Source organism: Neopsephotus bourkii, unplaced genomic scaffold (assembly GCF_033783945.1).
Source record: "Neopsephotus bourkii isolate Nb327-2 ecotype Australia unplaced genomic scaffold, CSIRO-AGI_Nbou_v1 NB_30, whole genome shotgun sequence".
NCBI lineage: Eukaryota > Metazoa > Chordata > Aves > Psittaciformes > Psittacidae > Neopsephotus > Neopsephotus bourkii.
Genome location: NW_026900547.1, coordinates 850253 through 877630, shown reverse-complemented (window position 1 = coordinate 877630; position 27378 = coordinate 850253). Strand labels below are relative to the sequence as shown.

General features: G+C 40.4%; 1 protein-coding gene across 6 annotated transcripts in view; it reads right to left on the bottom strand.

Annotated features, from left to right (window-relative positions):
* Positions 1-23891, bottom strand: part of SLC12A2 (solute carrier family 12 member 2) — a 63405-nt gene extending 39514 nt beyond the window's left edge. For all 6 annotated transcript variants that reach the window (XM_061377837.1, XM_061377516.1, XM_061377925.1 and 3 more), the window contains exons 1-5: positions 23309-23891; positions 5150-5269; positions 2850-2925; positions 2170-2265; positions 198-337 (exon numbers count right to left, since the gene is read on the bottom strand). In XM_061377837.1, coding sequence (XP_061233821.1) covers positions 198-337; positions 2170-2265; positions 2850-2925; positions 5150-5269; positions 23309-23884 — 1008 coding nt within the window. In that variant the 5' untranslated portion in view covers positions 23885-23891. The remainder of the gene's footprint in view (positions 1-197; positions 338-2169; positions 2266-2849; positions 2926-5149; positions 5270-23308) is intronic.
* Positions 23892-27378: the final 3487 nt, after the last annotated feature.

Below are 27378 nucleotides of genomic sequence, written 5' to 3'. Positions count from 1 at the left end.
CATTCAGGGTCAAGTTGGCCAGAACTCTGAGCAACCTGGTCTAGTGGAAGGTGTCCCTGCCCGTGGCAGGGGAGCTGTGCTACATGGCCTTTAAAGGTCCCTTCCAACCCAAACCATTCTATGATTTCATGAGTAGATGACAGCTAAAACTTGCATAAAGGACAGTGTAATCAATATAACCACCATCATCCATATACCTTAAGTAGCTCCACAACTGTCTCTGCAAAGCCAACAACATACATTGCTACTGCAACAGCATTGGCAAATGCAAAAATCAGACCTATGGCGCCACCAAACTCTGGTCCTAAACTTCTTGAAATTAAGTAATATGCTCCACCTGAAAAAGAAAAATGAGAGAGACAAAAATACCCTCTATGTGATAAAGTGTGAGAACAAACAGTCATTAGCAATTTAAAGTTTATACAAACAAGATGCTACTTATGTGTGCATCTTCCCTGAGGTATTAGAAAATAACCCAAAACTCAGTACTTCTGGGACAGGCATGATGAAGTTTCAGGAACATTTCAAGTTTTCAAGACACCAGTCGGAAATAATCCCCTGACTCATGCACCACATCATATTATTCAGCTATGCAACTAGTTCTGTGGTTAAAAAACAAACTGTAAAATACAAATACCAGTATTACTGGGCTTTTCATTTCAAAACACTCAAAGCATTTCTGCATAGTTCTACTATTACACATTTTCATTAGCTATAGCTCAAGAAACTGGCAAAGTAGACTGTAATAAACCCACTCAAGCTCCAAAACTCCATGACAGGGTTTTTTAAAGCTCTGTTGTTAAGGGATTTTTCTGCCCCTCAATAGACTCTCAAATCACATTGCCACTGAATTTTCAGAACTTATTCTTTGTACTCTTGAGCTTGTCAAATACAACATCTCAAACCCAACATGACAAATGGACATATTAAGTATCCACAGCATTAGAGGGAAAATTAAAAAAAAAAAAAAAAAAAGTAGCAAATACACATTCCTCTAATTTAAGGCTAAGCTTTCCAGAAGCCAGAAAATTCTCCAGCTCCAGTCTGAAGTAACTGAATGCACATTAAAAATTTGCAACAGGAGATCCTTAATTTCACTGCACTACAGTTGCTCTGCAAAACATATGTAGGTATCCAGCTTTGACGTACTTTGCAAATGAGAACGCTAACGTAAGAACAATATTACTATAAGATTTTCACAGGAACAGCTGTGATTTTGCTTTACAGTTTTCTCCATTCAGCACTTCAAGTCTTCTAATGAATTATTATTTTGCAAGAGTGACTCTAAAAGCAAAATGGCTCTCAGATGAACAAGAAAATCTGGCATGTACAATACAATTTGAAAAAGAAAAAAAAAAAAGGACATTCAGATACTAAGCTTAACATAATACTAAGATTCCTGCTGGGTCTGTTTATGATAGTGAGGTTTTTCTGTTCATTCTTAATCAAAAGAATTTTGCAAACTTCTTCTTTAATTCCACCATATTTTCTTGTAGTAGCAGTTCTGTAATGTCATGAAGCAGTCTGAGCATGTCAAAGGCACCAAATGCTTACAAAGTAATTTTGCAGGAATTGGTGATAACCACACATAAACCATGAAAGAGAATGACCGTTACCGTCAGGAAAGCTAGAGATCAAGAGTTTGAAAAAGTTCTATTGTGTATAAAGAAAAAAAATCCCAATAGAACAGGAACACAGCCATGTATGCTCTCATACAGTTGTAGCTTATCCTCCTATAGGGTGTATTTTTTCATTAGTAAATTTTATTTCAGGGCATGAACATATATAAGCACACATCCACACCCTTAAACCACCAGTGCAGATACAGGATAATATCAAGAACCTATTCATTCCTGGATACGTGCATCTCAAAATGTCTGCATTCCAAAAATTCATAATAGGCAATGTTCCTTTCGCAGTGGAAAAGCAAGCCAATATTAAAAATCTAACTGGTAAGCCATTACTGGCTTTTCATTAATTACATGTCTGCTTAATCAAATACAGAACATAGGGAAAACTCAGCTCCTCAGAAAACTAACTGTTCCTTGTATTTCATCCACACAGTTTTATCTCTAATGCTAAAATAATGGAAAATAAATTAGGTGTCATATTCAAGGTGTATGCTTCAGAGTGACAGAAGTTTTATAGGCTTTATGAAAGTAAGTTTACCTCCTCTTACAAACCCATTTGTGGCTATTGCTGAAGTAGACAGTCCTGTAATAGTCGTCACCACAGTGGCCATTCCAATAACAACAACAGATAGACCTTTTAGAAAAAAGAGTGTAAGTCCAGCAGTATTAAGGCGTAACAAATCTTCAACTAAACTTGGTTTAAAGAATTAGTCTTGCAAATACAACACTGTGTGTGGTCCCACACATTCAAGCAAAAAGCTTCTTCACTCCCCTTTTGTACAGAGAGATTTCCAAGATACAATCAAAACTGGATAAACATTATCCTTAATCAGCAGAGTAAAAGCTGTACCCTAGAGCTTCAAGAAAACACATGCCATTTGCAGATGAGGTATTTTCTGCAGTCCAAAACTAAGTTAAGCCTTCAAAGGAAACTGTAGTACATATACACAGATTTTGATAACCAGGAATTCAAATTTTATCATCAAAGTTCACTAAAGATTTACAGATGTCAATTCTAAATTACATAACTTACAACTAGATGAAAAAAGTCCAAGTAACTTCACACAGCTAAGTTTGAACAAGGGTAAATTATCTTTAAAACTGGCAATATTAAGGACATTTTCTACCTCTCTGTAAAGTGTAAGCTCAGGATCAACACTCCTTTTGGATCACACTTAAAGAGTGGCTAAAATAAAATTATAGTATTAGTGCACATACCTATGCCAGCTTGTCCTACGATCCATGAAAGTCTAATGAAGAGCATCACACCCCAAATATTTAACATACATCGTACCTAAGATAGAACAGAAATACACAGGTTAGGTCTGTTTTCAGTTTTTAATGTTGAAATTATTTTGCAGTCTTTATTCACCACTTTTCACAGTTTTACAAGAATAGTTGTTTTGAGTTTGGTTTTTTGGTCCTTTTTCTAATTAGACCTGTCTTGGTTAAAAAGAAAAAAAAAGGGAACCTAAAGATGAATAAAAACATATTACCTTGAATACAGATAATTTACAGTACTTAAGTATTTGACAACTATAGTATGTCTTAACTAAATAAAAATTTAGACCCCCAAGCTTCAGGATCCAAAATTTATACTGCAGAACATAAGTCTAAAAATAAGACTGCATAATCTAGAGAATATGAAGTCTACAACCTCACTTCAGATCTTCCAAAAATACCCCCCAAAACTGCACTAAACCAATACCCTATTAAATAATTCATTCTTTTTTTATAAAACAAGCACCTACCACACCTTCCCGCCCTACAACTTTATTTTTTTATCTTACAAAACAGCTGCACACCAACAGAATGGTCATGGTAGTATGTATTTTTTATCTCTGCATTTTAAACTCTTAGTCCTCATTAAAATACTTTACACTGTACAGAATTTAGACAGAAGACTACAAACACAACTCAGGACTCTCTTACCTGAAGAGTACGGTATCAACCCTACAAAAAGTTTAGATGGCCATTAGGACTAGAAATGAGACAAGGACCTCTCCAAAGCACAAAAGTAAATTGTTCTCAGAGATTTTGTAAGTCGTTCACAAAATGTACATCACCTGAGGTGAAGATATTCACCCAGGCAACTTACACCTACTAGGAAATACTAACTGCAACTTTGAAACCACTCAAAAAGAGATCTTTCTCCTTGAAACTTTTAAATATACTTTAGAATAAAATGGCCAGCAACTTCTATCCCGTAACTCTTTTTAATACTTTGAGTTGTTGCTTACAAAAATAACCCAATAGAGGATTTGGGTTTGGAGACATTCAAAGTCAGCTTCATATCTGCTTTAAAATGACCAACTCTGAACTTGGTTGGGGTACCTCAGTAGAAGCCTGTAATACCCGTTTCACAGCTACTACAGGCACTCTCCTTCTCCCATATGAATGAATACGGCTACTTCAAGACTTGTAAGGAAATTGCTGTTACACAGTGGAAGACTGCTGAACTAAAGCTAGATATTTTGAATGCTCAAGGTCAGTATATTTTAACCAACTGTTGCACTTGCAACCACCACTATAAATTATTTCAGCTTGGGAGAATACACATTAATCATGGTTTCTCCATTCCAAAACATTAAAAATAAGTTAATATGCACTTGTAATAAAATCCCCCATGTCACCTTTAATTTTTCACTATTCCAGATGGGGGCAGACTCAGATTTTTTTCCACCATGACTATACTGTTCAGTATTACCGGACTCTTCATTAGGGACTGTAGTGGTAGGACAAGGGGTAATGGGTTAACACTTAAACAGGGGAAGTTTAGATTGGATATAAGGAGGAAATTCTTTCCTGTTAGGGTAGTGAGGCACTGGAATAGGTTGTCCAGGGAGGTTGTGAATGCTTCATCCCTGGCAGTGTTCAAGGCTAGGTTGGATGAGGCCTTGGGTAATATGGTTTACAGCAAGGTGTCCCTGCCCATGGCAGGGGGGTTGGAACTTAATGATCTTAAGGTCCTTTCCAACCCTAACTATTCTATGATTCTATGATTAAGACTTCCACACCTTAGGAGAAGATTACTTTTTGTACCAGGTTCTACAAAATTTAAATACTTAATCTGGGTCAAGTTTTGCGAGATACTGGTAGGTACTCTGCTCAACACATTATTTTTTGTTTCCGTGAAGTGAAGCAAATAGAAATCAAGTTTTCTAACACTGCAATCCAAACTCTTACAGATCCAAGGTGAACACATATGAAGTGTATTCAATAGTTCATCTGCCTTTGTCTTTGTCACTTAAGATTCGTATTTTCTACTACATATAAATACTTACGTAATCTTTTTCCTTCTTGGAAATTATGCCATGATAACTTGAAAACTGAAGCCCTGAAGTATTTATTTCCTCAAAATTCAGTATGAGAAACCCTACCCAAAATTACGGCATTTTTCACATCTCTCATATATATAACCTTTTCTTTATACAGCACTATCATAATCCCTCTCAAGAAAAGAAGGCTAACAGAAAGATCAAATCTGTAAGAAACTGAAGTACAATAACCAAACTTACCAATACACCTTTTATCCAGCCAAACTTGACCACTCCTTTGCTATCAGGTGCATAAGAGGCAGTAGCTTCCCCAGCTGGTGTGCCTTCATCACCATTTGCATAGCCATCTTCAAAGGGCTCCTGGGGGGGGGGGGAAGAATATTAGAAAAAAAATCTTTTATGTGATTAACAGAGTAAAGGGGGCATTTAATACATTGTAAAAAAAAATCGTTTACTTGTCCAAACAGAAAAGTTAAAGAATGACACAGCAGAAGTTTTAACCTTTTATTTTCCATTCCCTGCATGAGACGTCACAAGAGATTTCAAGGTATGAAAAAAAAAAAAAACTTATACAGAAGATTTAGGTATTCTGCTTCACTCAGGGCCATTCGCTAGCAGTCAGAATAATAAATATTTTTAAGAATCAGTTCTATAGCACTAAGAAACAAACACAAGGTCTTTTAGAAATAAAAAAAAAAAAACGAAACTACAAAATTTCAAATAAAGTGACCTGTACAGCACAGGAGGCTTTACTTCTTAATCTGAAAGCATATACTGTTATACCACATGTTACTGGTCTCAGCTACAGCATTTTCTGTAGTTCAGACTTTGCTGTCATTTGATCGATTTTTCTGGAAATAAATTATTCACTTCCTGGCAAACTATTCTACTATTCATTGTAAGGTGATGCTGCTAGAAAGGAGGGTGACATTTCAGGAGAAGGAGGGAAGGTAAGTCTCTTCCCAAACACTCCTCCTTCTTTAAAATGAAGGATGACAGATGCAGTAATCATCAGTTTCATGGATGAAGACCAACTTGTGGATTTCCTTTAGAATTAAATTCTCAGCCTTACAATGCAGAAATCTTAACTGTTTGATATATTAAAATAAATGTGGGTGTAAACCATACAATCTGCATGCAGTAAAGGTGTGTGCATATACATAATGTCTCATGCTTACTTTAGAAGCAGCAGGATTTTTTTTGTCAAGCCAGGTGAACACCTGAACTTACAAACTCAATTTCCTACACTTGCTGTAACAAATCTGCAGGCAACACTCTAAGCAAAGTTTGTTAGTTATCCAAGGCAACAAGTATAAAGAGTGAACAGACTAGAAAGACGCTGAATGCCATTTGAAGAATACTATTCAACAAACCAGCTCAAGCAGTATTTGTGAAGCAGCCTGCATCCCAGAGGTCTTAGAAAACACTTAAGCAAGAGGTTCAATCCCAATGCGGTCAAAGGCAAAACTCCTATTCACTACGTAAGACACAAAATAGTCTGGACCCAATTTATGCTTTCAAGATGTATGCTTCATGATGAATGGAACCAGTAAGAAACTTTAATGTGAGAAACTTTATTAAATTGCTCCTCTTCCTGATACATTAACACCAAATATACCTTCAACACAAAGTCCAGAGGAAGTATTTATAAACAGTCATTCTGAAGGGTGTCATCTGTATCCCCTCACAATCAGCAGTAAACATAGAAAGCAGACTGAAAAAAATAATCTGATTATCTCAACCTTATCCAAAGGTCATTAGCACAGATTCACATCAGTGCTTCTCAATGACTTTGATTACAAAATTTGCTTAAAAACAGGTGCACCTGCAACACATCTGGAGATCCTGTATGGCATAAGCTTTATACCAGTAGGCAGAATCATGATCAGTTTCCAGATTGTTACCTTTCTGAGAGAGCTTTCTTAAATAATATGTTTCTCATCTCCCAAAGGGATTAGATACACGTGTTGTATACATCTGTGTATTTTTATCTGCACATGTGTGTACATATATATATACATACATGTATATCACACATCACATATGTTAAACAGAGGACAAAAAGAAATGTAACACGGAGTTACCCAGTTTGCTGAACCACAGCTCTCTGGGATACAGGAGAACTAACAGTTGTAACCTCGAGGGATTTGCACAGCCTTTGATCAATGAATATACTGATTTGCCGATTACTTATGTTCAGACACACAAAACAAATCAAGAAGTGGTGTGTGATTCATCTAGAGTGGCAAGAACATCACAACAATGTGAGGACCAAAATACAGAATTACCTTGCTGCTACATTTAAGATTTTATACAGAATGAACCCTAGCAGCTCTATTTCAAGAGGAGTAATACTGATTAACTAGTTTTAATTGAATAGATACAGCCACAAGCCGCTCACTTGCTGAGCCTAAACAAGAACTGAGGAAATGCAAAGACCTCGTATCAGGCTCCTCACCTAATTCAGACACATCTTAAAGTCACAACAAAAAAAAGTAAGCCTACAGGCTTACTGCACTACTCTGCTGCCCTTGAATACTGATCCTTCAGATGACTTTCCTAGAAATGCAAGAATAAACCTTTGAACTGTCCCTAGGTATTAAAATCTCCCTTATCAAAATTCTGCTGTTTCCAGCAGCACTGGTAAGTTTCTCCTCACTTCTCCCCACCCACCATCAGCAGCTGGGAAGAAAAAAGATACATTAAAACAAAAAACAGGTTAACAAAGATGCTCACAACCATTACAACAGATCCTCCAACCAAGGATGCAACAGTGTAATTGTGTGTTATTATTCCTTCATATGAAATTTATCTTTTCACAGAAAAGCATCACATTATACTTGGAACAAATTAAATTTTAAAGCACTACATAAAGGGACATTTACATTATCTAAGTAGGTTTTATGCTTTAGCCAAGAAACCTGCCAACAAAAAGGCATGCCATGTCTTTAATAAGAAAGAATAAAATCGTTCTTTGAAAAGACGGGTCAGGGAAGATCAAGGAAGGGCTAGAAGAAACCTACACCGTTAGGTTTTATGAGAAGGTGGAGACTATCCTACCGTCTGCTGCTAAAAGCCAATTACACTCTTCAGCACATTACCATGGCTGGCCAGGTACTGGTATGACCTGCACACATTGGCCTCCAGAGGTCACTTCCAACCTCAACCATCATGTGACAGCTACGCATTTTACTGTAGTGCTCAAACAAGCCAATAGCTCAGCCTGCTGTATTCTGGAAAGGAGATAATGGCTTGCAAATTTTGAGTTATCAGTTACCAGATCAGGTCCAAGATATGCACACTGTGAACACAACAAAGTTTTGTTCTGTTTGTCTTGTCTCTCCACACCATGCAATACTTCCTAGAAAAATATTCTGAAGCACACACAATATGTAATAACTGAAAGGTTACTGGTGGTTATCCATGTCAGTGGGTGCCCAATAAAACGGTGAGAACAGATATTACAGTGTGGGCACAGAAGTATTCCATACACAAGGCTCCAAGTTCATGCCTTTAATGTGACATTTAAAGTACACTGTGGTCTCAGCTGCAAATGAAGCAGGGATAGTATTTTTCATGCTTGTGCTCATGAGGAAACAATGCTTCTACTCAAGACACATACTGAATGGAAAAAACTGCACTAGCACTATTTTAGAACTGCAATACATGCATGATAAGATCTTCATAAGCAGTAAAAAAACCACTAACGCACTGTGGATTTGGAGGGGGTGTGACAAAAGGGAAGCAACAGTTTTAGCATTCAGATCAAAAACGCTCTTGTCAACACAACTTCGTATCAAAATAGTCTTCTATCCAATCACTCCAAAGAACGCTCAGAGTTACAGTGTTTACTTGCACTTATTAAAGGAAAAAATAAGACACATTAACATGCTGATAATTCTATCATACGCTGACAGGAATTTAGCCAAGAAACAGTTAAAACTCTGTTCCTACACAGACATTTCCATTGCTGTATCACAGTGCGCTGAAAAGTACAGATAGTCTACTATTTCATCTCCAGTAATGCATCATGACAATAAGCTATTTGTGCCAATTGTGAATAGCCTCCACATTTATTAGAACTGGATTAGTAATAAGAAAATACTTGTTAGGCAGAAGAGATCTGAGATTTTTCACACACAGCTAGAAATACACTCACATATTGAAGTTTCTCATGAGTAAAAATGGCTATTTAGTTTTACTGAGAATTCTTGATAGTAGTGTATGCCATGCAGAACGTTTATTTGTGGTGAACTTACCTAGAGCCCATCTTAAATGCAACATAATCTATACTGAACCATATGAGGCAATACCACAAAAAACACATATGAACTCTTCTGCTCTTGCTTCAAGTACTACAACATAGAATCCCCAAGTAAAGGACAGGACAACCAACAAGCCTGTTTTTAAGATTACATAATGGTTCTTCAGGCAGACTGCCTTCTTTGCAGTTTGCCTGATTTGGCATGTCCCAAGTAGTAACTTCTTTAGCTAATTGTTCTAATTGTCATTACTCTTGTGCAAAGAGAGAAGGCCAAAAAAGCACCTGAGCATTTAACATCTCCTTTTCCATCTCTCAAGTTTGACCAGTTACAGGTTTAGTACATGCCATACAGTATGAGGGCTTCTCCTTGTACAAATTCCTTAGAAAGTGTTCACAACAGTGGCTTTTTCTTGTTTTAGTAGGATACAGTACTGAAGCTGTTTCAAGTAGCTAGTACTATGAAGATGTTAAAGCAAATCAAGACCCCTATCTTACCAATCTCCAGTTTCTGTAAGGAAATATAAACATGGCATTCTGCTACATTTAAGCAAGAGAACAGCATCTTGCATTTAAAACTGCTTTGCACTTACATATTCTGATACTGACCATGGTGATCCCATTATTTAATATGCTTACTGGGGACAGAAAGTAAGGGAAACCACCTGAGAACTGTCCTTCACCAACAGATGTACCTACAAAACAATGCTGTACAGCAATGGGTCTCTGTCCTTGCCACCTACAGTCAAAGCCTCATGTAGGAAGCTTTGAGATTAGAGATGCCTGCAGTAATCACCATGGACAGTGGAACCCTTCTTCACAAGGGCTTGACACACCTTCTGCACTCCACTGTATCTTACAGCATTACTGCCAAGCTGTGCACTAATACCATAACAACTAATTGTTACCATAACAATTTATCATTTCCATTTCCCAAATATTAACTTTATTGGCATTGCCATTTTTAAGAAATCTTTTTTGTGGAAGGAAGCAACCATTAACACATACTGATCCAGATGTAGCATGGCAGCTGTCTCAACACTGGAAGAATTGTTACTTAGAGAGATTAATACTGACACTGTGCAGCAACTCTATAGCTGCACAGAGTTAAGACTACAGCTACTTAAGTACAAAATTTGACCGCACAGAAGATTTTCAGAGTTAATACAGCTTAAAATATAAATGTCAAAAGCTCTTACTCCATGTGTTTTTTGCTTTTCTAACTCTAACACACTTTAGGCAGAGTGTGGATAAAATAAAAGTGATAAAACAAAAGCAGAATTAGTGAATGTTTCACCCCAGAAGATGCCAACACTTCCCTTGATTTTTCAAGACTACAAGTCTTTTCTTGTATGAACAAGCCTTCCGCTTTCCCTTCTGTAATGAATTTCTGGATTCTTCTTCCCACCTCACCTGACATTTCTAATTATTTTGATAAAAGGCTTAAAAAGTGCTATGTATTGTATGCATGAAATAACCGCACAGAATAATCCTGCTGACATAGGCATTTACCTCTGATGAACAGAGACAACTTCTGCAAACAGTTTGTACTGGTATAAATATATTTAAGTGTGATCCTGTACTACCCAAGAATAAACCAGCTCTTAATGTTGACTGTAGGACACTAAACTCTACCAAACACATCTGTTCTTTAAATACTGCTTTTGCAACATTCTAATATTTGCAGTCATAAAATTCCCAGTCTGTGCCTAAGGGTCAGCTTTGATAAGCTGGTTAATTTATGTTTTAATGATTTTATCTAACCAGTGGTGAAAGAAGCCAAAAGCACTGAGTTTCCTTTCCAAAATATCTAGATCTCTATTGAATAGTTTTAAGCTTATTGTTGTCCAGGCACATAAAGAGTCCTGCAATTAACACTTTTATCAAGAAAAGTCTCCAATTTTATTTTCAGATTGAGAATACAAAGTATTTCAGTACTTACATATGTGATAAGAAGCTCTCACCAGACTTTAACTTGATCTGGTGACACTATTGTTTGTAACCATTTTTTCAACCAACCACTGTTGAGAATGCCTGAGGTGCTGTTGTTAACTTTGCCCTGTAGACTAATAACAAATCACAGCAAGTTTTTAATACTAAGTTTGAAAAAAATCTGGAAGGTAGGAATTTTCAAGTGGGGTTTGTATGTTTTGTGTTTTGGTTTAAGGGAAATAAACAGCTCTAAGACACTTAGTACTGTAGGTAGTAACTTTTTGAGTATCTTTGTCCATATAACACTTTTAAAGAACCGTCAGTACTGCATGGAATTTACAATTTGTATATTACTAACACTAGCAATACTGCTATTCTCTATAATGATCTGTCTCAGAAGAGCTAACCTTAAAGTTTTTTTAGATACCCTCACTGATTTCATTTATGCCAACCGTTTACTTGTGTTTCCCATTAGAACCCCAGAGCTATGCAGTACGGATATTCATATTTACCTGACTGGAACATTTCTTAAGAAAGGCAATTTGCTATTTAGACCTATCAAACGATAAAGAAGTATCTTGTTAGACGTAGGAACTGGAAACTAACACAACTGAAACTCAACTGCTATGAAATTACGTAATAAGGAAAAAACCCACATGCCTTCTACATCTCTCACTAGTTTTGAAAGCACTCTTTCTGGCCTATCCTAAAGGTTTTCAGAAAACTATCACCTTGTTACACAGCAACAGCTGAAGTTATTATAAAATCAGAAAAACAATTCTTTGAATTAAAAAAAAAAAAAATCTGCAGTACACATGACCTTCAAATACTGCATGTCATTCTAGTCCCTCCTCAAGAATCCTCTGCTGAAGTAAGGATGGCAATAGGGTTATCATGAGTTAGTATGAGAACTAAGAACTAGCATGCCCAACTCACAATAAATGCCTTGTAATAGCTCTCATTGTAACAAAGGAGCACTGAAAGAGCAAATTCTAAAACTGAAATTAGGTTATCAATTTCTGTGTCCTAATTACATCACTCATTTACATCTTAGAGCAGATGTAATAGTCTGAATCTCTGGTTCTTCAAACAGGGTGATAATCCAAACGAACACAGTTAAATTTCACTTCAAGACTTTAAGGCACAAAAAGAGAGTTGCTTCAACAGCCACCTAGAGCACTTCACAAACTCCTGATAATTTGTTAGTGAAAATTAAACTTGTTAAGTTAGTAACACAGATTCAGGTGTACAGGTTTTTCACCAGTTTGATGGGAAACCTACCATCAATGGGAAAACCCAGTCAGGAAGCAAAAGAAAACATAACAGAAGACATATTCAGGACATTTCACTCTGCCTAAACACCTTCTTAGCACTTGCTTCCTTTAAAGAACAAATTCAAAACCCACACATTTTCAGGAAGCATTGCTGGTCATTGTGCAATGGCTAGTTGTTAATAGCAGTTCAGAAAACTCAGCAATCATATTAGGTACCTTACTGCTTGGTTTTAAAACAGGAATTATAGCAAATTCGCTAATGGAGTTTATAATTCCCACTTCTTGTTTGAAGCACATGTAAAATGCTGCTACTATTACTCCAGTTCCAGTACCTTTACAACCATAATCTAAAACCACCTACTAACCCAGCTGAATGGCACCCAGCAGTTACTTGCAGCAACAAGAGATAAAATTACTCAGATCTGTTTTTAAAACTTGGGATTGATGGAATCAAACATGAACAGCTTCAACCACTGGTTACTCACCTCAGGTTTGTGGCCAAGAGAGAAAAACTTCAGTGCTTCGGCTATATTACATTGCCTACAATTATAAACATAAAATATAGCAGCAAATGCTTTTGACATCCACTTCCTGCGAGATTGCATCAAACACAGAACATTAATGTTATCTTAAACTAAAATTATTTTTTTTATTACAGCAATTTTAAACAGAGGAAATTTATAGTTACAATTAACATGTCAACTGAAGAATTAGCCAGCTACATCTCTGCCATCATCTTGTGTTTCAGTGTCTTGCAACTCAATAATGCTTTTAAACAGAAAAATTAAGTAACCTTTTTTAAATGCCATTTTTACTTTAATCTTCTTAAAGGAATAAAGAAAAAAATAAAAAAATCACTCATTCTTCCTCCCAACTCTTACAAGTTGCAGGGTCCATTATCCAGGCTGGCGAGACTGTTAATCAAGAAACTTACTCAAGCAGCTGATTTCAGCTTAGGAGAAAAATCACTGTTCTTGCAAGGTAGTATTTTTACGTAGGACAAATAGCAGCTTTGTTTATAAAGCTCACCACCACTTAACCTGTTACATGCATACAGTTTTTCTGACTGATCTCTAAGCCAACTAAGCACATGAAGTCTATGAACTTTTCTCTTTAAGGAGGTGACTGTGATCCTCTCCTTCCTAATATGGGATGGGTAACAAACTCCAGTCTGGTGGACTTGCTTGAAGAAAAAGGTTTAACATCAATTCAGAAATGAAGCAACAGCAAAACTGCCCTCACTTAAGAGTACTTTAACTCGTGAAAACTGACATAATCTGTTCTTTGAGTGATCTTAATTAATTTGATTGTCATAGCAGTATCCCATAGCCACTAACTTGCCATGTCACTTAAGTAATCCAGGCATCACAACACCGCATAATATTCCAAGGATAATCTCATCCCTTGTTCTACCTGCTTCCTCTATGGCATCACCAGGAATTTTGAGGTTTCAGACTTCAAATAAGCAAAAAAAGTTTGAATGCTTTCCTAAGCATCATATCAAAATAAAGCCTTTCTCAAGTCAATTACCAATCAGTGCCTCTGGAAACAGTGACAGTGTCAACACCGTTTGATCTCATTGTCATAACATCAGCATAGGAAGTTTAGAATCAAGTCTTTGCATCCCTAACAGAGAAGGACTAGCAGCACTTACAGAAGAAAAGTTCCAGAGGAAAGCACTGATGTCTAGATAGCTATGCAAATGATGAAATTTGAAAGCTTGCAGCCAGGAAAGTGTGACCAGATGGAATCCTTTCAAGTAGTTTTTACACGTCACAGTACCAAAATTTTATTGACTTTTGCAGGTATGCAAGAACAGTAACCTATCAGACACATAAATACCTTTTTTTTTTCCCCTCCATAAAAAAACAAGGCCAATCTGCAAAAGCATCAAGATAAACTACATCTTCACACCTTGATTCAAACATCCCTCCATAAGCACAGGATTATATGAATACTCTGGGCAAGCTGATCATGAGAATAGAGATAAATGAGAAAAGACCTCTGTTCAGCAGCTATAAAGTGTGGCTACTCCACGGCAGACCAACAATGCTTATGTCCTGGACTCACAGAAATACTGTAGGCAAAGTCAGGCCTTCCTGTCAAGGAACAGTCAACATGTTCTGCCACAACAAAAAAAAACAAAACCAAACCAAAACAAAAAGACAAAAAACACACACCAAAAAACCCCAAACCCAAAATAACAAAAAACCCACCAAAAAAATAACAAAAAAAAAAAAACACCCCACACAGAACACCCACAAAAAGAACCCACCCAAAAAACAAAACACCTAACGAAAAAAAGCACCCAACACTTTGCCAGTCTCTCCACTTTTTCTAGTTAACAGGAAATTGCACCATTTGCATCTAGTCACAAAAAAGGGAGAACCAATCCATCCAGCCTGAAAGGAAGAAACACCTGTAGTCTTATCCACTCTTCAAAAATACACCTCATTTCTGCTTTTCATGTACTGTTCCTTTCCTGCTCTCTTCAGAACCAAATTTTAATTTCCCTACTGGACCACTTTATTTGATCCTTTTCCACAAGAGCCACTGTACCATGAATGATCATTACAGTAATTATTCACTACTGTCCATGGATACTCATATTCCTTTTGATGTCCATTGGCATGAAGAGAACTCACTTCTCAGGAAAACAGATCCAGTCTCCGAACACAGGTAGTTTTCATTATTTCAAAAATGATCTTGATACATCTGTAATGGTTAGAGATCTTCTAAGTGTTCCATAGAATTTTTTGTTCTCCAGAGAGGAGATGCAGCATTTTGATCACATAAGAACTGAATTAAATCGTATTAGCAAGCCTCTTGCCTAGAAGTTGTGCTTACTCTTGTGTAGTCTGAGAGAGAGGGTGGTGAGACACTGGCACAGGCTACTCAGCAAAGCTGTGGCTGCCCCATCCCTGGAAGTGTTCAAAGCCAGGCTGGATGAGGCTTTGAGCAACCTGGTCTAGTGGAAAGTGGCCCTGTCCATGGCAGGGGAGGGTAGAACCATATGATAGTTAAGGCCCCTTCAACCCATACCATTTTATGATTCTCAATACAGTGTTCTGTAAATAACTTCAAAAGAGAATCCGTTTCAGTCTTGCTGAAGAACCTGTTATTACCACAGCAAATTCCCACATCGTCTTCACACTCCATCACCCCACCCCAAAAAAACATTCATTTGAAGCATTTTTCCTAGACACTTTACAGTTTTCATCTACTTCTGCAAGAGTTATGCACTTTTCATTCAAGAGGTGGGGGGATGTAGAGCAAGCATACCACACTATGCAGCAGTAACCTTCATAGAACTTCATATAGAAGTCTTGTTCTATATGTAGTAAACTCACAGAAAATACTATTTAACCTACTGCCTTACAACAGACTAAACAGCCCACAGAAATAGTCTTAAAAATCAATTAAGCAGTGCTGATATTTTTAACATCATGACATGAAGTGACGTATACAGCTACAGGCACATCCCCTGAGCCATCAATGAGCAGAGCTTGTACATCTGTTGGCACTTGCACTGCCACAGCACTACATTCAAACAAAAGCTGCCAAATTGCTTACAGCTCAATTGCAGTATTACTCATAATAGCCTTAGACACCTCTTTACAATGTAAACCCTCAGAATAAGCTGAAATAAACCTAGCATAACAGTTTCTTTACAGCTGAAACAGACATTTCTATTTTCTTTGAATTAAAAACAACAGTACAATCTGTAATACAAGCAGGTTAACTGAAGAAGTTAACTAGCAAAATGAAGATGCAAGAGAAGCTTCCTTATTAAAAAAGGAATTTTAGTATTTTTTTTATTTTTTTTTAATCATTGCATCCTTAAGTCAGTTAAATTTATCAGGCTCAGACAATGCATCTTAGTTTTTAATGCATAAAAAGAAATTTCAGTAAGTTTCTTTGGCCTAATCAGCATGCTGAAGTGTAGAAATAAAGACATTCCATGCGCTCGAGCTGCAAGAACTGGATAGCTTCCAAAAAACTGAAAGGCAAACAATTCCAAGTTAACTGATTGAAAAAAATTTAGCAGCAAACAAATGACCATATTGTGATTGCTATTACCTACACCAAGAAGGGGGGCAAATGCATTTGTTGTTGCCTATGAATGAATATTACATGGGGCTTTTGGAAAAAAAAATCTGAAGGATGAAACAGAAAATGTAGTACACTGTTTTGAATTACTCCAAGATACTGATCTTGCCAACCTCCTCCTCTGCAACCACGCTCTTCAAGAACGAGAATCATCTGAGATCCAATCAAATGCAGTATCTACAGGGAAAAAAGTTAGTCTGAAGACAAATTCTGCTGCACCTTCCTCTTTAATCAGTTCCAGAGAGAAGTTATTACATGCTTCCAGGCTCTGCTCTTCAACTAGTCACTGACACTAGCAGTATGTCAGCTAAGACTAGTTTATTTAAAAAAAAAAACCAACCAAACAAAAAAACACCTTCGGAACAGGCACTTCCTCCTTTCTTCCTTGGTTCCACTTTTCTGGCAAATCACAATGCCTTTTCTTCTGACATGATCGCTCAAGGCACTCATAGTGCATTGCAGCAGTCTCCAAGCAGTGCAGAAGACAGACCACTGGGATTGTGGGAAGGAAAACCTTCTTGTAATGTTAATAAACACTTTCAGAAATCTTCATACTTTATTTCATCCTTACCTCATCCATTTTTTTTTTCCATATGCAATATTAACACAGTAATACATGCAATTACTTTATAAGTAAATACACTTATTTAGGGTGCATGCTCAAAAATTCTGTTATTGATATGACTGTGCAGTCAAAACACACTGGTGCATTTGATCAGGGAACTGACTCAGCACATCCAGCACAAGACTCTGCAGTTGCAGAGTGGTGGTAGTTCTTCCTGTAAACCACATCAGCTCCCAGATCCAGCTCAAAAATACAAACATCACCACTAGAGAGCACAAAAGTTTACCCCTTTCAGCATTAGCCCACACTTCTGCTGCCAAACTACAATCTGTTAATAACACTCAGTTATTTCCAGCTTCTCTAGAACAATAAAAAAAAAAAACAAAGTAAAGAGAACAATATTAGCAGTTCGTTGAAGACAGTTTAAAGATTCCACTATTCCATACGTGTTTTGGACTAAAGACTTACCACAAAGACTAGGTAAGAGAGATTCAAGCATCAAGCAACACAAAAGTACCCAAAACATTTGGTCCTTATAACATACAGACCCTGGAGGACTGATACAACTTACTGCTGCAAGTAGAGCAGTGTATTACTTTTTTCCCTTTGCTGAGGATGTCAGTAATTAGGTGGGGTATCAGGACAGACAATTTTAGGGTTCTCCACACAAACTGAAAAAGCATAAAAACATCACTATACATGATGCTAATAAAGCCTCACCTGAGTACTGCTGCTCACTGCTTTTCAAGACTGATGGAGAAGAACAGTTATAAATTAAAAGCTTCTAGGATGTCCAAGACCACAGAGATCAAGACTAAGAGGGTTCTTCTTGGTTTACTTAAATACAATGAAATTCAGAAAGAATATTCAAGTTATGCTAACAAATACACAGGAGAGCAAGAGGAAAAAAGCTATCTGAATTAAAATCACACTGATTCAAGAACTAAGACCCAGTGATCGTAAATAAGATTCAGCAAGGTAGTAAAATGAAAGCTATCTACAAGTGGGTCTCAGCATTCAAGTGAGAGAGAGGGGAGGACGAAGTTTTTAACGACAGACCTTACATAACATGGTCAGCTAACTTGTTTATTTAATAAACTGAGCAGGTACAAACTAAGAACAGGCGTGGAAGTGGATATAAACAAATGTCAGAGGTGTAGCAGTCAATGAACATTTTCAAGAGAAAATGTTCTTTGCTAAAAAGCAGTGCCATATGCAGCCTTTTCACTGTGCTTAAGTTAAACATTTTAAGTTACTACATAAGAGGAAAAAACGCAGTGCTCAAGAAAATATAAATCAAAAACAGATAGCAAAAAAAAGACCCGGCTATCCAACTTCAATGAAATTAAACAAAACCACCATCAACTCAGCATCAAAACTATCAGTAATGTCTTCTTTCTTACTTCTGCCTCCAAATTCAGAGGACAGGTGCACGGATTTCTGTGTGGGAGTAAGCAATACTTTTAAATGCCTTTGGATTTTGTTTTGGTTTTGGGGATTTTTGGCTTGGGTCGGTTTGTTGGGTTTTTTGTTGTTGTTTTTTGGAGTGGAGGGGGAAGGGTATGGGTTTTTTGTTGTTGCTGGCTTTGTTTTTAATTTGGACAGAATGGGGCTGGTATTAAGATCTTCCTCCAAGATAACTGCCTTCTAGTCTGCTAAGAGAACCAACTAGCTCTCTCGATTATTTAACAAACAACAGAACAACACTACCAGCAGAGGGCTTCGTTCACATAACATCTAATTACCACAGCTGTAAATGACTGCACAAAAGATATACCAAATCAGAATCACTCACATATTCAAGTTCATTCTTCAAAAAAGAATAAACTCCCCAATGAAGGCAATGCTATACCTAAAAAAAGACACACATCAATGCATAGCAGTGGATTACTAAGACACTGTCCAATTCTGAGTACTTTAGAAATATTCACCTTCCAGAACCATACCAGCTATGGTGATATTGCACTGTAATTTCCTGCACTGAGGACAACAAAAACAGATGGAATGTCTTCTACAGGCTACAGCTTTGCTTACACAGACAGGTGCCAAAGTAAAACAGATATTCCTAAAAGAAGCTAGAAAAATTTAAGGAAGGCTAGGACACTTTCAATCTTGATACTGTCTGAATGAAGGTAGATCCCTTCAAGCAGGGAGGGGACAGGGCTGCAACAAAACCCTACCTACCATGATACGTAGTTTCCCTCCCACTTCTTCGTTAGTACTATCTTCTGACTTCTCCATCTCTGGAGACTAATGCTCCTGCAAAGCATTACCTTATCTAAGGAGATTAACAACTGTAGCAGCATAACCAAATTCCCTTTATCATCTCTCTAAAGCAAAGCAAGATTAATGAACACCTATTGGGTGCAGCCAATGAGGTATGATGACAAGACCCCTCACCTGAAATTTAACGTGACAGATCAAGATCAGCAGTATGCAATTCCTGCACTTGTACTGCAGCATCACCCATCTATGCTTCCAAAGCCAGTTTCAAGAACAACCACTTTCTTTTCTACTAGGAAAGCCTCTCTTGAAACGACCACATTAAACTTCAGGTGGTTAAACACCTATTCTACCAAGGCAGCAAGAGAAACCCTTGAAAAAAATAAAAAAATTAAAAAATACCCCTTCTGTATACGTATGTGGAGGAACATATATGTTCCTCCAACAAGTACTCTTCTTTGAAAACAGAATCAGTAGAAGAGTTAAACATCTGAGGCCTGTAAACAAAACTAAGGAAAAAAAACAAACAAACCCCTCTGTTCTATAATTGGCACCAGCGTCAACATTACTGTAACACTGCCTCGCATTTTAAAAGGGAAAAAATAAAATAGAATCATACAGTGGGTACGATTGGATCTACTTTCAACCCCCCTGCCACAAACAGGGACGACTCACACTAGAACATGTCACCCAAGGCTCTGTCCAACCTGGCCCTGAACACTGCCAGGGATAGAGCATTTACCCCTTCTTTAGGCAGCCTGTTCCAGTACCTCACCACCCTCATAATAAAGGGCTTCTTCCTCATATCTAACCTGAACTTCCCCTGTTTGAATCCATTACCCCCTTGTCCTATCACTACAGTCCCTAACGAAGAGTCCATCCCCAGGATCCCTATATGCCCCCTTCAGATACTGGAAGGCTGCTATGAGGTCTCTACCCAGCCTTCTCTTCCCCAAGCTGAACAGCTCCAACTTTCTCAGCCTGCCTTCACACAAGAGGTCCTTCAGTTCCCTTATTATCCTCCTCTGGACTTGCTCCAACAGTTCCATGTCCTTCTTATGTTGAGGACACTAGAAACATAGACAATACTCCAAGGGGGTCTCATGAGAGCATCACTGAGGGTCATCGCCTCCTTCAATCTGCTGGTCATGCTCCTTTTGACGTGGCCCAGGATATGGTTGGCTTTGTGGGCTGTGACCAGTTTGCAAATAGCGCAAACTTTAACTTCAAGAAGACATTGCTGCCTTCAAAGCAGTGAACCACACTGCTGATGAGCATATTTTTTGATCAGTCTTAACACAAAGTAGCTGCCAACCTTGATGTACTGGGTCAAGAAACAGGAACTAACAATAGGTCTTTACATAAGTGCAGATTTTATGAAATTGTACTTGGATGTTTACACCAGCTGCCCTACAAAGTCTCTGACATGTATGCTGTACAAATTAAGTTAGTACAAAAAAAAAAAAAACACACAGCTGAAGAGTGAGTTTTTTCAACTTCTTGAAAGTCACTGAAATATCTTCTTTAATGCATAGTATTATTCAACAGTAAAGACCACTACCATTAGTCAGCAGGACCCGAATGTCACTTTGGGAATAGAGACAATAAACCCCTGAAACACCGTGGAGAAAAGCACAATAACTTTGCGAACAGTCTTCATATGAAAGCATGGCTACGTCATGATTTAAAAGTTACCATCATTCTGTGGCCAGAAATCAGGAACAATCACAAACGTAGTGCATCTTATACTCCAGAGACTGGGAAAAACGCAGGTATCCAATGCTGTCAGTATGCATGACATACCCTTATTAAAAGCTGCTGTGCTCTCAACTTCATCTTGCAAGCTGTCCTAAGTCTTAAGTAAAAAAAAAAAATTGCTTCCCTTCTTCATATAAGCCTAAGTATTTGCTAACACATTAACTGCCTTCAGAATTAACATTCTGTGACAAAACAGCTGAGTTACTATACGGAACTTCAACCTACCTTCTGAAGTTTATACCATGGCAATTTTTTTTAATCAATACTTAAGTATAATATACAATGTAATCGAAATTAAGCATGACATCCCCCATCTTCCTGGGGGCACAGCAGACAGGACATAACTGTTTCTACCAAAAAAAAATCAAAAAAGAAAAAAATCTTCACATACACACCAATCACACTGCAGATTCTCAAATTCATTACACTTGAGATATTAAGAATTTAATTAATGCTTACAGTGAAACTGTTCTGCTAACAATCTTGCAATTAGGTCATCTACAGCTCCTCTATGCCACAATGTACAGAGAAAATTGCTTGTCATGCTTTTCCTCTTTATGAAGAAATTGCACTTTTACAAACTATAGCTCCAGATTTAGGTTCCACACTGAAATGTCTTAAAGGCGTCATAAAGAGCTTTCTCGACTGCTGCAATATAAACACACCAAAAACCTATCTGCCAAGCTTAAAAATTCAGAGAAGAGTATCTAGCAACCTGATCATCCCACTATTGGCCAGGCATCAGAAATCGGGGAAGGGGGGGGAGGGGAGTGTGTTTTCACATGTATTACGTGGTTTATTTATAGCATATCTAACTTCATGCACAAGACAGTAATTGCCAACTTCCATTCCATACTAACTTAGAAACAGAATACAGAACACCATTTAACTCCATCAGGAGGGGACCTGAAAGGCAAGAGTAATTTGCTGTCACAGTAAGTATTCTGATATTTAATCTCAGCTGTTGCAAAGAAGTATCTTTATAGCACACAAATTATTTCTATCAAAATACATGAAGAGTCTGAAAACACACACTTGAAGAATCAGCATACAAAAAAAACACACAGATCAGTGCAAACATACGGATCTGTGTAAAAATGGTGTGAAACTGGACAGTCCCAAAAAAGCACACATTTTCTCATAGAACGCTACCTATAAGGAGTGAAAGACAGGGTGAAAAAGGTTCTGTAAACACTGTACGATGTGGCCCACATGTTTGTTCATTTCCTTAAACCCGGCAGAAAAACCCACTAGGGCACAAGCTTCTTTGAGCACAGCCATATACCAAGAGGCAATTTTGAAACGGCAAGAAAGCAGCATTGCAATAGCTTGATCTAGCTTTTGTTTAGTCATGATAGTTTAATAATGATCTAAAAAATACATCAAATTACTTCCAGGTTCAGGTAAAGCTTGACTGTTAATAAAGACAGACTATGATGCAAATATGATGCAAATAAGCTTTCACTGTAGTGTCTCCAGTAACACAGTGGCTAGTCCAAAACATAAAAACCTTGACACGCGCAGCTTCAAAATTTCTTAAGCCCGGCTCATGACGCCCTTACATGCAGGGCTACTCAGCACGGCAGAAAAGACTCCTTTAAGGATATTAAGGGGGACAAGGAGCCTCAGCTGTTATCTGCTGCAGCCTTCAGCATCACGCCAAAAGGCGCTTTGGCTCGGCACTGCTTGTGCAGGGCGAGGCAAGCGTTTTCAGCTGGATGGAGGACAAACCCCTTGTCACTAGTAAAAGCAAGGGAACCCTCCTTGATTGCTTGAGGGATTTAGCATCGCAACCAAACATCTTCATTCCCCTTCCCTAATACCTCTCGCAGACTTCTTAATTCCCTATCCGAAGGCGATATGGACCGTAAGTAGAAAACCGCTGCGTCTGGAACACATCCTCTCTCCCGGTTATGCAAAAAAGCATTTACCCTGCAAGCCTACAGCTGCAGCTACCTCTCACCACCGGCACCATATCACAAAAACATACCGGGGGGCTGGGCAGGGGGAACCTCACTGCGTCATGAAAAAAAAAAAAAAAAAAAAGAAAAAAAACCGACGATGCAGGCGCAGGCGATCCGATGCATTCGCACTGTTTGCGCCTCCTCGAGGCTCACGGCGCTTTTCGCATTACCCTCCCACTGCTGCCGGCGCGCACTGAGGACCCGCACGGCCCAGCCGGGGCACAACGAGGGGTCCTAGGCCTCGACCGCCCTGCATGGAGTCTGGCCGAGAGAAGGGTGGGGAGTACCCGGGGGTTCGCAGGGGACGCTCACCTTATCCAGCTCATCGTGCAGTTCGGCCAGACTGGGCCGGATGAGCTTCTCGCCCAGGTCGGCGGCGGTGTGGCGGTAGTAGTCGATTCGGGGCACGGCGTCCATGGTGTTGTGGCCGAAGGTGCGCAAGTAGTAGGTGTTGGTGTGGGTATCATAGTAGTAGTGGTGGTGACCGCCGGAGTGGAGGCTGCCCTCGCTCATCACAGTGTCGCCGCCGTTCTGGAAACTGACATTGCCACCCTCCGAACTACCGCCCCCCGGCTCGCCAGGGCTCTCATCACCAGCCGATGGGTCCACGAAATTGACCCGAAACCTGCCCTTGGCTTCCTCACTGCCTTTCCCCGCCGCACCGCCTTCCCCGCTCGCCTTGCGGAGCTCCTCGGCCGGGCGGCCGGCGCCCTCGGCCACCAGGTCCACCTGGAAGCGGCTCTGGCTCGGCGTGGGACCCAGTGGTCTGCCCAGAGTTTCGCCGCCAGCCCCATCCTTGCTGTCCTCCGAGCGCCGCTCATCGCTTGCAGCCCCCATCACGGCGGGGCCAGCCGGCGGCTGGTGCTCCTGCTGCTGCTTGCCCTCCATACCTCTCCCTCTCTCTCTTTTCTCTCTTCCCTCTTTTCTCTCTTCTCGCCAGACAAGCAGCTCTCGCTGCTGCAGCTCCAGTGATCTGACCACCCCTCGCGACCGCGACTCCGCTGCTTTAAACCACCAACCAGCGCCAGGGGCTGCAGCGCGCCGCACACAACGCCTGGCGCCGCACACGCCCCGCCCCCTGCTGCAGCGCCAGGTGATGATGCCGCCGGTGCTGCGAACGTCCCCTCCTCCCGTCCCAACCGCGCGCTGCTTTAGCAGGACCCGTCCACGCCGTCGCCCTCCTGCTCTTCGCGGGTCCTCGCCGCCTTCGGGCTCCCGCTCGCCTACCCCCAGTCGCGCCCGCTACGCGAAAAAGCCGCCCACCGCCCTGACTGCGCCGCGCGCTGAGGAGCGGCCGCGTCGGGCGAGCCCACCGGGGCTTCAGCGGGAAGTAGCTGCGTGGGGCACGCGGCGGTGTGGGGCGGTGGAGCCGCAGAAGGAAACGTCCCCCACTGCCCTCCTCCTCCTGGCCTCTGGCGGCTAGTCCCTCCACCTGATCCCCTCTTGGTGGCGACAGGAACTTGGATGCGAAACGGCCACTGCTGCCTCCCCGTTCGCTTCCCTGCTCAGGCGAAAGCGAGATGCGGAGGGCTGCTGGCGCTGCCTGCTCTCTAAGCTCCGCCTGCTGTTGGCAGCGGCCGCGGGAGCGGCTTCCCGACCCGCCGGCAGCGCTGGCGGGGAGGGCGGCGGCGGCTCCTCCCGGCCCGAAGCATGGCCGTAGCAGCATCCGCCCCGCGGCGGCCCAGGGAAGGACGGAGCCCAGGGGTCTGGGGGGCGGGGAGGGGGGAACGACACGCAGTGCCTGGACCGGGGGGGCATCTCCGCCGCTCGCCCGTCTGTCAAAGCCTGTCAGCGCCTGTCAGCTCGCCGGCCGCCACCACCTCTCGCGAGAGGAGCAGTGGCGGTGGGGGATGAGCGGGCCGTGCCGGCTCCGCGGGCTGCGGGAATGCAAGCCGCGGGCGCGGCCGGAGGAGCGGCCTGCTGCACATGGCGGGCGAAGCGGCTTCTCGCCCCCGGCAGCTGCTTATAGCCCTCCGCTGGCAGGGTCGGTCCGCGGGATGGTGGCTAGGCGGCAGTAGGGCTCCGAGGCCCAGCCCGCCGGCCGCAACTGTGATGCTCGGTCCGTTCCGCCCTGCGGCCCCTCGCCTGCTCACAGCCCTGCAAAACCCCCAGCCCCGCTTTGAGTCGCCTCATCTTGGATCTTTGCCGTACGTCACCTAGCTGCTCCTTAGCGTTGTCCGGGTGTAAAGCGTCCGGATGTACGGCTTGGGTAAGTGCAGAGATGAGGTGTGTGCCTGCGGGTAACCCAGGACCAGAAAATTTCGGGGAAGCACAGGAAAGTTTGCCCACGGGTGCCTTGAGGGAGAAATAAACTAGGAGAGTAAAAGCAGGCGGTCTTTGAGAGCTGTTTCCAGTTTCAGCCACCACATGTCTTTCCAGTGTTCTGTAAAAGTCATTTTCTCCTCACATCATAGATCTAATGTCAGTAATAAGTATTTTTCTGTGTCCTGTGTTGCCATAGTCTCTTAAATTGTAATCTTTCTCTAAAAGCACACATGGTTTTACTTACTTAATTTAAAAAGTGCAGCTGTTGGGCATCGTCTTCCCCTTTCCCCCACCACTCCCCCTGTTTTAGTGGAGCATAAGCGTCTGGATAATCCATTAAAGCATAGGAGGTTAGCACTGAGGCTGTGAAAAAGAAACCTTGGATGCAAGAAAATTCTTCTGCTTCCACAGTAAGGAATTAGGATCCACCAATAATTTTGCATCATGTATTATCACTATACATGAAGGTCACAAAACAAACAGGGTTGGGCAGCAGTTGCCAAAACAGTTTTACCTTGTTCAGTTGCTAAAACTCATCAAGCAAACATTCACTTAAGTTAATCCTCTCAAGCAATGCCACTTACTTATTTCAAAAACATCTTGGCTGGTACTTCTTGGTTCCAGGTCTGTGTCTAGCAAACTCCCAAGTGCCAACACCCATTTTCTAACCACATCTCTACTGTCTTATTTAAATTAACAAGAAACTTGGTGACATAACCAAACAGAAAAGGACTGGAGTTAAAAAACAAATCTTGCTTTTTCTTTGCAGTTGCTTAGAGGAAGAAGTATTTAAATTTTAGGGATGTGTTTATCTGAAAGGGCTGAGGACACGAGTAGGTTGAAAACATGAGCACACTGATCCTTTCCTGTTCAAGCACTGTTTTAGAAAAAGAACAAAAAATAATATGCTTCAAAATTGTTTGAGAAATTCCTTGATGGACTCCCAAACTGAGAGCAACAGATTAAAAAAGACTGGATTTGGTAAATTCTCAGAGTGTAAGGAATAAACAAAAATCTGTGAATGAACTAGAAAATAAAAGATTAAAACATGGTGAAGTTCTTTTGTCAGGGGCAAGGACTTGAAAAACAGTGGATGATAAAGAGGACAAATCAGAATAAAGGATGTACCAAGAAAGTTATCCACTGTATCTTTTGCACAGCCAGATATAAACACTGCATGATCAACACCTGCATAGACTATCAGGTAAGGTGGAAGCAATTCAGATTTGGAAAATTATAATTTCTGTCAGTTTCCTGTATTAAATAAGCGTTGAAAGGAAAGAGCAGAGAAGCAGCTTGTGAAATCCCATATTCATAATATAGTTGGTGGTGATGGGATTGTATTGTGATGTTTGGCTATTTTACATGAGGTGTCATTCTGTATGTATGGCTAAGATAGTAATTGACCAGGTGTGTGAGGCCCACAGCCTGCCTGATGTCAGTTCCTCTTTCGCCTTTATTTGTATTATTGTAACACAATGCTCAAACATTTAATCTGTCCCACAATTCTGTGTTCCCAGAAGCCACGATCAGGTTGGCCTCACTCATGCTGAGGGAGGGCCAGAGCAGCAGTCTGAGTGAAGCAGGTGATGGATGGAGCCCTTGCACTTCTGACATCAAGAAGAGGTTCCTTCTTAGAAGAAGGAAGAGGGAACTGTGTGAGAAGAGTATGCTAACGGGAAGAAAATGTGGCACAGACAAGTCCCAAGAAGGAAGAGCACATCATCATAGTTGAAAGACAGTAGGGGCACATGATTCTGTGAGGGAGAACCTCATGGAAATGAAAGAAGAAACCCAGGGTGTATCGTTAATAGCAAATAATTTTTGTGATGTGCATCCATCAAATGTGAAATTATGCTAAATACTGTCTTTGAAGAAAGCAAAGAATTGAGGATGCTACCACAGTCCTCATGAAAAACAAGGAAATAGGGGACCCAACAATAAGAAGGCAGATAAGGAAAATGCTGTCCTCTCAAAACTGAAAGGACCAAAGAAGTTCAGAAATACTAGTGTATGGGAAACTGGCAAGAGTCAGAGGAAAATGGGCCAGACCTTCTTAAAGGTCCTAGGACTTCACATGACCTGTGAGAAGGGTGAGAGAATCTGTAACTTTAAAG